Source organism: Theobroma cacao, chromosome 4 (assembly GCF_053813885.1).
Source record: "Theobroma cacao isolate CCN51 chromosome 4, ASM5381388v1, whole genome shotgun sequence".
In the NCBI taxonomy this organism is placed as follows: Eukaryota; Viridiplantae; Streptophyta; class Magnoliopsida; order Malvales; family Malvaceae; genus Theobroma; species Theobroma cacao.
The window spans coordinates 37752492-37763318 of NC_142642.1; the positions used below are offsets into that span (position 1 = coordinate 37752492).

Genomic DNA, 10827 nt, shown 5'->3' on the forward strand with positions numbered 1-10827 from the left:
GGAAAACAATGGAAAAGGATGGAAACTTGGACCGTTTTCGTGGACCATATGTTCACAATTTTTTTTCTCTCTCTCTTTGCTCCCTTGTTTGGTATAAATTGGAGTTTGGAAGTTGACAAGAAAGAAGTAATTTTTTTTCTTTTTTTAACCATATTTTTTATATTAACATTAGTGTTATCAAAGAAAATATTAATATTCATGTTATCATTTTTTAAAAAAATTTTATGATAATAATTTTAATCGTAAAATTAAATTATCATTCAATATTTGATATTAAATGAAATTATTTGATAAATTTTGATTCAATTACTAATAAAATATCATAATTTATATCATACATTATTTATATAATTATGTATAAGCATACAACATGTGTAACATAACATAAAATAAATGCATATTTAAAATCATTCACCACATTTAAATATTAATAATTAACATTAATTGAATATATTTATTTTTATTTCCATTAATCATATGATTTTTTATATAATTTTTAATTATAACATATACGTGTCACTTTGCATAAACCTTTTTCATTTGTAATTACAACATGCCCTTCCTATAAGAATACAATTTTCTTTTTTTTTTTTGTGCCAAAAAATGTTTTTTCAATTTTTTTACATCAAAATAGAAACTGAAATATAGTTAAAAAGACAAATAGTAAAGAAAATAAAGAATGAAATAAAAAAGGTTCGGGTAAACAGCTTGCTTAAGGCCAAAGCCAATACCCAAAAAATGAATAATATACTAGTAAAATACATGATCGGCCGGCCGCCAACGATAACTTCCGATCAAATCCATAAAAATCCCAAAACCCAACTCCTCCGATCAGGGTTTTTCACTTTCTTCCCCGTTTTCCCTCACTTTCATTTCAACCAAGCAAACCCCATTCCCTGCCCACCGAGCTAAAAAACCACAAATAAAAAACCCCACGAAAGATTTTCTGATATGGATTTTAACGAACTAGAGGCGATCGAAGGCCTACGATGGCCGTGGCACTCTTGGCCGACAACGAAACCCGACTTAACCATCCCACTCGCCGTCATGTGCACGCCGTTAACGGAATTCGCGGAGCTTCCGATCCTCCGTTACGACCCTCTCACTTGTTCCAAGTGTGGCGCCGTTTTGAACCCATACGCGCGCGTTGATTACACCTCCCGTATCTGGTTTTGCCCTTTCTGTTTCTTCAAAAACCCTTTCCCGCGAACTTACTCTTCTTCACTCCGTGAATCCAACCTCCCTGCCGAACTCTTCCCAAATTACAGCTCCGTTGAATACGCAAAAACTGTCAATTCCGTTAGTAATCCTATTGGGTCATCGCTGTCGTCGTCTTCGTTATCGTCAATGACGTCACTGAAAATGACGGCGTTGGCCGGAGAGGTGGGTGTTAGAGGTCCGGCATTTGTGTTCGTGGTTGATGGGTGTTTGGAGGAAGAGGAGTTGAGAGGGGTTAAGAGTGAGTTGTTGCGCGTGGTGGAACAATTGCCGGAGAGCGCGCTGGTTGCGTTGGTTACGTTTGATGCAATGGTGAATGTGTATGACCTTGGGTTTTCGGAGTGTTCGAGGGTTGTCGTCTTTCATGGTGATCGGGAGCTTTCGTCGGAGCAGGTAATGAGAATTGGAAACTAGGAGACGCTGAAGACTTCGTTTTCTTTTTGTTGGATAATTGTTTCTGAATAGTTTGTTATGCAATGTGATCAAGAATTGTACTATATTGTTAGTGTATTTAGAGAATCCTTTGGTTGTTTTGAATGCAATTATTATGGTCTAAAGCTGTGTTTTTCCGATGTAGAGTTGAATGATGGGACATTTTAGTTTATTGTGTTGTTATTTGAATGTTAAATTGAAAGTTGGGATCTATTGGTAGTGATTGTATTTTGTTGGCAATGGGGAGAACATTTGGTAATACAGTTCTTGTTTTGGCCAAATTTCTTTCGATATAAAGTTGAAAGATGGGACGTTGTAGTTTCTCATATTGATATTTGGATGCTAAATTGAAATGTGGGAGTGGTTGTTACTGTTGAATTAGTTAGATTATTTTTAAGGGAGGAGCTGCTGGTATGAGTGAAAGTCAAAATGGTGCTGCCGCCTGAGCTGCTCAAGCCTCCTAGCACTCTGCTTTTGTTGAACATTTTTAGTTTTAATGTGATTAACTGATTTTGTTTCCTTTGGTGCACTCAGATACAAAAGTTTCTTGGACTTGGTGGTACAAAGCTACAGCAACTTGGAAAGACCCCTGTTATCCAGAAGCAGAGTTTTCTACTGCCCATATCTGAATGTGAGTTCAATATAACGTCTGCAATCGAGGAGCTCCATTCTTTTGCGCAGATGACACCAGGCTATCGGCCTCAAAGGTCAACTGGAGCGGCAATATCAACTGCACTAGGACTTTTGGAAGGATGCTTGGTGAACACGGGGTCCAGGATCATGGTCTTCACATCTGGACCTGCTACTCTGGGCCCAGGGATTGTTGTAGACTCAGATCTTGGTAATGCTATTAGAAATCATAGGGATCTTATAAATGGTCAGGCACCATACTATCGAAAGTCTAGCACCTTTTATAAGAGATTATCACAGAGACTATGTGATTCATCTGTTGTTCTTGATTTATTTGCTTGTTCTCTGGATCAAGTTGGAGCAGCAGAACTAAGAGTACCTGTGGAGAGTTCAGGTGGATTCATGATTCTGGGGGAGTCTTTCGAATCAGATCAATTCAGAAAATCCATGAGGCATATATTTAGTCGTGATGAAGAGGGAAATTTGAAGATGCATTTTGATGCAACCATTGAGATAGTGACCACTAAAGATGTAAAAATCTGTGGAGCCCTTGGACCTTGTGTTTCTCTTAAGAAGAAGAATAATTTAGTGAGTGACAATGAGATTGGGGATGGCGGTACTTACATGTGGAAGTTGGGTACACTTACTAATAAAACATGTATTGCTTTCTTCTTCCAAATAAATGATGAGCATAAACCTCAAGCTGGATCTGCATTTCTGATACAGTTCATAACACGATATAGACATGGGAACATGGGAATCCGGAAGAGGGTGACAACTGCTGCAAGAAGATGGGTTGCAAAGCAGTCACCAGAAATTCCTGCTGGGTTTGATCAAGAAGCAGCAGCTTCAGTTATGGCCAGACTTGCCATCCACCGAGCGGAGACATGTAATGCTAGAGATGTTATCAGATGGCTGGATGATACACTTATCCATTTTGCTTCCAAATTTGGAGACTATATACAGGAAGATCCTTCTTCATTTCGTCTTTCATCAAACTTCTCTCTTTACCCCCAATTCATGTTCTATTTAAGAAGGTCCCAATTTCTTGATGTCTTTAACAGTACCCCTGATGAAACTGCATTCTTTCGGCTGATGCTGAATCGCGAAGGAGTTATGGATTCAATTGTCATGATCCAACCCACACTTCTACAGTATTCATTTGATGGGCCTCCAGTTCCGGTCCTCTTAGACATTCGCTCTATATCCCCAGATGTTATTTTACTCTTTGACTCTTACTTTTATGTGGTTATTCATTATGGATCCAAGATTGCTCAATGGAGAAAGCTTGGTTATGATAAAGACCCAAACCATGGGAATCTGAGTAAGTTGTTGGAAGCCCCAGAGCTTGATGCAGGGCAGTTGGTGGCTGGACGAGTTCCACCTCCGAAGCTTGTTAAATGTGACCAGCATAGCAGTCAGGCAAGGTTTCTTCTTGCCAAGTTAAACCCCTCTGTTACTCAGGATTCAACTTACACGGATGGGTCAGATATCATATTTACAGATGATTTGAGCTTACAAGTTTTCATAGATCACTTACAGGCCCTTGCGGTGCAGGGCTAATTATGTGGAGCTCTACACATAGCATCTCTTCTTCAGGAGGTATGCTTCATAGGGAATCAGACATACATCCTTCATATTGTTGTATATTGCTTTCAGGAGTAAGGCTGCCTAATTATCTTCACGCCATTTTTTCCTTCTAATTGTGAAATTAGGGCTACATAGATTGCTTTAGTATGGTTTTCCAAGTTGAGTGAGCTAAAACAATTGTCATTGGTCTCTGATCTTTTTGTCATCTCGTCTCCCACACTTGTTCTATTATAACTATTGCATTGAAGAGGAGCAAAGTGATGAATGATTGAGCTTTGTTGCGACTTTGCAAATCTCGTGTTTGCTCCAGATTTTGACATTACTCTTTACAGAACTGTTTAAATGTGGCAAAAGGACTAGTGCTAACTGGCAAGACTGGCAGTGGTCATAACTCCCACAGCGGCAAAAGGAACATTTCCTGGTGCTAACTGGCGGTAGCGATAACTCTGGAGTTCTGAAGTACAGCACGAGAAGATTCATTTCTTTATATAAATCATCATCTCTGATCTAATCTGAGCAATGAGCTTTCATAAAATACATAATATTTTGATGACGTTTGCTAACGGACAATGACATCTTCCAGGTTGTTTCTCTTATTCTAGGAACCCGTACATAAAAAAAAAAAAACTCCCAAGTGGTTTGCTCCAAGCCGAGATCAATGGACACGTCTCCCCATCTGAACGCCACGGTTAACTAAATTTGTCTTTCTCTCGAATCCTTGAAGTAAAATGTATTAACGCAGGAAGATGTTTTCTTTTCTTATTCGATTGAAATTTCGTATTTATATGCATATGCGCTGTTAGGAGTCAACGGAGGAATAATGTTAAACAAAGCACACAGCTTTACAAGGTTAGAGCTCATGTGGCCTGGCAAAATTTGTTTTTATTATTACAATTAGTTAATAAAAAGTCGTATGAATTGTCGCCTTCATCCGAAATAAAAGCAAGACTTTGTAACCACCTGACAGTAACTTGGACAACCAATTAATCAACTTCATTTCTTAATCAAGCTCGAAAAAGCAAACAAAGATAAGAGTTATTTTTTGGGTGTAGGTAATCAAAAAATTACTTTTTACATTTTGAACATTGAATTTATTGATAGGTGTATAATTTTTCTGTCCAAAAAACAAATTTGAATATCTCTTCTTTCAATTTTGTTTTTTTAAAAAAACTTTCTGCTTCATAAGTTATAATCCCAATTAATAATTTACAAAGTCATTTTTTTCTTTTTATTCCTCACTCTTGATTTTTTTTAATACATAGATAAAAATTGTTAAATAATCAAATGTTGGTATCACGAATTTTTAATATTGAAGAGAAATGAATAAGTCTTTGAATTTATAAATATTTTTTTGTATTTTTTGAGTTTTTTTTTAAATTCGTTTTTTGAATTAAAAATATGAATCTACCATAAATTAAAAAAAAAAAAAAGAAGACGGAGACATTGTATGGATGTTCAATTATTTTGTTTCTTTGATTACGTTTGTCTTTGGCATTAGATACATTATACCTATACATACATCACAAACCACTCCAATAATGCCGGTATTTTATAAGGTTTATTATGTAACTTATACCTAATTTAAATAATCCAATACCCAATCAATTAGACATTAGATTAATTTAAAAAATAAAAAAAAAAAGCATCCTTAAAAAAAGCAAATAAAAAAGCATCAACTTGCCATAGGGCTTTAAGGAACATTAAACTTGACTTTATTAGTCTTATATATATATATATATATATATATATATATATATTAAAAGTCTTTAAGGGTTTTCACTTTTTCTTTTCAAGTATAATTCTGTTTCTTTATTGTAACCTAATTCGCATATTTAAAGAAAATGAAAAGTTAAATTGCTGGGAAAATTCTCATCCAAGACTTTGTTAATTACACTGCCAGTGTCACATAGCAAATTGCATTATATAAATTTCTTAACATTCTTGCATATATATATATATATATATATATAATATGTAATAGTATTATTTTATTTTTGGAATAAAATTATTTGCAATTAAATTGACTACTTTCGAATTTTGGTCCGCCTCTTGGAGTCACGAAACGAAGGTCCATTTCTGTTGAAAAATTGCTGTGTCATTATCATAAACCTTATTGAATTTTTTAATTAATTTTTATTAATTCCTTTTAATAAAAAGAAATAATTTTAATTAATGTCACGTTAAGGATGGAAAACCACCTCATGCATAGTTTACGCAGTTATATAGTACTTTATTAGAGTTATTCTAAAAGGAATAAATTCCCAAACTCAGCCTTTCCTCATTCTTGATCCAAAACCCACAAAAACTGACCCCGAAAAGCCTCTGATTAGACATCAAAAAGGACGGAAAAAGAAACCCACTGTTAAAAGTTCTGTTGAAAATGGGGTTACGTTAAAAGTAGCTTGGGGAGAGAAAGAAAAAGTTTTTTTTTGTTGTTTGGTAGATTTTTGAAGGGAATTTTTTCCTTTTTCTCTGCGTGGGGTTGGGTCGGGGGATGTGAGGGTGATGGTAAGAGATGGCGCACGTGGTGCCGGCGGACCCACAGGCAGTGGTGACGGTGAAGAAGAAGGTGCAGCCGTCTCGAAGTTGGGTCCTTTTGGACAGCACGGGGGAGACCACCGTGCTCGAGGTCGACAAATATGCCATCATGCATCGAGTTAACATTCATGCCCGTGATTTGCGTATCCTCGACCCTCTCTTGTCTTACCCCTCTACCATTCTCGGTCGTGATGGAGCTATTGTCTTAAATTTGGAGGTCTCAAAATTGTCAACTTTTTTAAGTTTTTCTGAATTTTTAGCCCATTTTGTTATTTATTGTTTTTTTTTGGGTTTTTGGATTTGCAGCATATCAAGGCAATTATTACTTCTGAGGAGGTTAGTGAGTTTTTTCCCTTTTCCCAATTCAATTGAGTTTTGTTTTTTTTTTCCTTTCTAATTTAAAAACGTTTATTTTTAAGTTCTTGATGATATTTGGGATTAGGAGATGGAGCTATAATGCTATGGAGTGAGTGTGGCTTGATTGATTGGCTTGTTTGAATTAATAGCTTTTGACAAAACTTTTTTGTTTGTTTTCTAGATAATTTGTCTATTTTATATATTGTATATTGTAGACTACTGTCTGCTATTGGATTTTGGTCTTTTAATCTGTGGAGTGGAGTTTGTTTATTTGGTTTTATAGTGAAAGGATTGCAGCTGAAGGGATTATAAATGAAAGAAGTGATTCAGCCTTTTCTTAGGTGAAACTTTAAATGATTTTCTGGGGTTGAAGGATTCCTTGTATTAAGCAGTGGTTTAGGAGGGAAATCTAAGTTGATGAAGGACGTATTCTCCAAAGACTGCTGATGCAGTGAATACGTGAAATGGAAAGAACTTTAATTATTATGGTTTCTGAAACTAGAATTGAGTTCTTAAGTACGGAGTACTATGTCTTTTGAATCTTATATTCTACTCCTCTAGTCAATATGTGCTTCTTCAGATCTTTATGGAACGAGTTTCCTATTTAGATCAGGTCAATTAAGCTCTATGATAATGGTAAGGAATTTAAGAGTAGTTTAGATTATGATTTTGTATAGATACTGATATGTATTACTTTTGAAATAGGTATTGCTTCGAGATCCATCAGATGAATATGTTGTCCCTGTTGTTCAAGAACTTCAGAGGCGTTTGCCTCCAGTGAATGCCTTCCGCCAAGGTCAGGACTATACAGGTGGCCAAAATGATGTTGAAGCAGGTGACGAAGATGGTATGTCATATTGATCCAGTAAATCAAGCAGCTAAGTTGATAAACTGCGGAGAACTCATTTGGCATTCCCTGCATTTTCATCCTTAATATAACATCATAATGTTTTGATTTTGCTTCTTGAACATCTGAACCATCTGTGCCATGTAGAGTCTCCATTTGAATTCCGAGCACTGGAAGTAGCTTTGGAATCCATATGTAGTTTTCTAGCTGCACGTACACTAGAACTAGAGAGTGCAGCTTATCCAGCTTTGGATGAGCTTACCTCCCAGGTAATTGATATTTCACATTTACTTTTCTCTTTTGCAAAATTTGAAGAACTTCTCTGCCTATCTGTCCTCCGTGCCTGATACTGTATAACCATTTTTAAATTGTGCTGTATGCAGATTAGTAGTCGTAATTTGGATAGAGTTCGTAAATTGAAGAGTGCAATGACCAGATTGACTGCTCGGGTACAAAAGGTAATTATGTGCACTATATACCTGTTAATATGTGTATGTGAAACTTTTTTGATCATATGGAGTATTATCTTGTGGTATAGTCATTGATGCTTTTTCTTTTTAGCTATTATTTCATTGGAAAGGACAACATTTATAACTATTCATAATCAAAATTTTCACATCTAGAAAGGCTGGTTATTAAATGGACAAAGGAAAATATCTTTCGTAGGGGATTGATGAGTTTAGCTATTATTAACATAGCTAGCTTTTTACTGAAGGGGAAAGCGAGAGAGGTATCTATTGTTTTCCATATGGGTTGGTGAAAATGATTGATTTCTGAGAAAGATTATCAGGGCAAAGAAACTATTATATGTAAAACATGGAGCATTTAGGTAACTATAATTGTCCATTTCAGAGTTCACTATTTTACTGATGACATCTTCATGAAAGTCTTTAGTTCTGTCATCCCATAATCCATTAAGTTGCATGCACATTTCAGACTTACTTGCCTAAATTGTAATGGAGGCAACACATGTAAAATTTCTTATAACATTTCCATAAAGTAGCAAGAATAATATTGTGATCATCACCTTTTGTAGGTGAGGGATGAGCTTGAACAACTACTGGATGATGATGACGACATGGCTGACCTTTATTTGTCAAGAAAGTTGGCTGGAGCTTCACCTGTTAGTGGATCAGGTGCTGCCAATTGGTATCCTGCCTCTCCTACTATAGGATCAAAGATTTCCAGAGCAAGTAGAGCAAGTATAGCAACAGTTCGTGGAGATGAGAATGATGTTGAGGACCTTGAAATGTTACTGGAGGTTAAAACAATGATTTACTTCTTACGTTTAATGATTTATCTATCCAAAATGCTAAGTTGGTAGTATTCTGTTTCGCAGGCGTACTTTATGCAAATTGATGGAACATTGAACAAATTAACCACGGTGCTCTTCCCCTTTCCCTTATTTTTAAGTGATCCAAGAGCTGTTCACTACTTACTTTCTTCCTTCTTATAATTTAGATAAACTGTGCTTCTTGTGTCTGCATATCGAATTTTAGTTTTTGACCATGATTAGAAATAAATAGATTAGTTTGGACTTTTTCAGTTTATACAAGAAAGCTGTTATTCATGATCTGAAGTCACATTTCTAATTTATTGCTGCTTAATTTGAAATTCTGCAGCTGCGGGAATATATTGATGATACAGAGGATTACATCAATATTCAGGTAGCCATCATAAGCTTGAAAACTCAAAATTACTATTGAATCTGTTGTGCCATCTACTATGATTTTTTCTTTTTTACTTTTTTTGGCTGAGTGGAGCTTCTGCTTCCTTTTTTGCAGCTTGACAACCACCGTAATCAGCTAATCCAGGTACGCTATGCTTCTTTCTATTACATAATAGATTGATATCAATTGCTCATTTTTCATTCTGAAAAATTGAAGAAAGCTAACCCGTGTGCTGATTTTTTTTGTTTTTTGCTCTTTGACAATGTAACAATTGAAAGTGATCCTAAAATTTGTTTTACCTTTACTCGATTGTGCAGTTAGAGCTCTTTCTAAGCTCAGGAACTGTTTGTTTATCCATCTGTTCTCTGGTGGCTGGAATATTTGGGATGAACATACCGTATACCTGGAATACTGACCATGGATACATGTTTAAATGGGTAAGCAAAGTGTTTCATTTCTATGCCTGGTGAATGGTGATCGAATGTTCATCTGTGTTTTTCCATGACAGGTGCTCATCGTCACTGGGATACTTTGTTCGGTTTTGTTCATACTGATTATGTCCTACGCTCGGTTCAAGGGTCTGGTTGGATCTTGAGGTACACGACATCCCATTCTGTGCATGAAAGAAAGTTAGCTCCCTGGAGATTCTCTTATTGCACAATCAAGATATTGAGCAAATTAACATAAAAAAGCTTGTAATCTTTTTACTTTTATTGAAAAAGAAAACACAGGGAAAACTGTTTAAAAGCAAAGAAACGGTAAACACATAGTTCTATGCCATATTTTTCTCCTTATTTTCTTCTTATTCCATTTATTTCTCTTTTATGTTTATATTTTTACTTTTTAATTTCCAATAATAACAAATTTAAAGATTCAAACAATTATATAAATATATATATATATATATATATATATGTATATCAAAGCTATGAACTATTCACTTTTTAAGCATCAATCAATTTTCGCTACTGCAGACAGTTTTTTACCCGAATCATTTCATTGTATGGCAGGCCGTTTGATAACAGTGTACGTCGGTTCTTCTTATTTAATTTATGACCAATCCATAGCTTCCACGTAACGTGCCTCGGCTGTGCGTTTCATAACAGTGTGCGCCGTAATACCTGCAACGAAAGATGCATGGCTCAACTCAAAACAACACGAGAAACGTACACAAATTTCTCTAGAAAAAGAAGGATTAAACAGTTTGAGCTTTAAGGTGTATATATATATAAAATAATAATAATGTTTAAAAGTTAAAAAAATTATAATTATGACATAAAACATTTAATTACATAGTATATATTATGTTAATAGTTATTTTATTTAAAAGAACACGTTTTATATGTCGAGATGTTTTATTCAATTACACAAATTAAATTCTTTTTGAGGTTTAATTTAATTACATCTTTTATAATTGGAATAAAAAACCTTTTTTAAAATTTATGAAGGAGTATAACGTTAGAAGTTGGACAGCTATCGAAATAATAATTTAGATTTAAAAAATAAAAAAATATATTTACGATGGAATATAATACAATAGTAGTC

General features: G+C 35.0%; 2 protein-coding genes across 2 annotated transcripts; both read left to right on the plus strand.

The window, feature by feature from the left end:
- The first annotated feature begins 704 nt into the window (after window positions 1-704).
- On the plus strand, window positions 705-4163 carry LOC18603120 (Sec23/Sec24 protein transport family protein). The gene is made up of 2 exons (XM_007034898.3): window positions 705-1611; window positions 2185-4163. Exons 1-2 carry the CDS (start codon window positions 952-954, stop codon window positions 3841-3843), a joined length of 2319 nt encoding a protein of 772 aa, XP_007034960.3. The 5' UTR covers window positions 705-951; the 3' UTR covers window positions 3844-4163.
- A 2084-nt stretch (window positions 4164-6247) lies between these two features.
- LOC18603121 (magnesium transporter MRS2-2-like) lies at window positions 6248-10076 on the plus strand. Its single transcript, XM_007034901.3, has 11 exons — window positions 6248-6625; window positions 6715-6744; window positions 7471-7612; window positions 7760-7881; window positions 7996-8070; window positions 8649-8873; window positions 8952-8996; window positions 9235-9279; window positions 9397-9426; window positions 9600-9719; window positions 9791-10076. Exons 1-11 carry the CDS (start codon window positions 6386-6388, stop codon window positions 9875-9877), a joined length of 1161 nt encoding a protein of 386 aa, XP_007034963.3. The 5' UTR covers window positions 6248-6385; the 3' UTR covers window positions 9878-10076.
- The last annotated feature ends 751 nt before the right edge of the window (window positions 10077-10827 follow it).

What these genes read in the sequence shown, in the direction of transcription:
- LOC18603120 (XM_007034898.3), top strand. Translation starts at nt 952, where the DNA reads ATGGATTTTAACGAACTAGAGGCGATCGAAGGCCTACGATGGCCGTGG. An exon ending in GGGAGCTTTCGTCGGAGCAG is followed by an intron (nt 1,612 to 2,184) that starts GTAATGAGAATT and finishes TGGTGCACTCAG; the next exon opens with ATACAAAAGTTTCTTGGACT.
- LOC18603121 (XM_007034901.3), top strand. Translation starts at nt 6,386, where the DNA reads ATGGCGCACGTGGTGCCGGCGGACCCACAGGCAGTGGTGACGGTGAAG. An exon ending in CTATTGTCTTAAATTTGGAG is followed by an intron (nt 6,626 to 6,714) that starts GTCTCAAAATTG and finishes TTGGATTTGCAG; the next exon opens with CATATCAAGGCAATTATTAC. An exon ending in ATGGATACATGTTTAAATGG is followed by an intron (nt 9,720 to 9,790) that starts GTAAGCAAAGTG and finishes TTTCCATGACAG; the next exon opens with GTGCTCATCGTCACTGGGAT.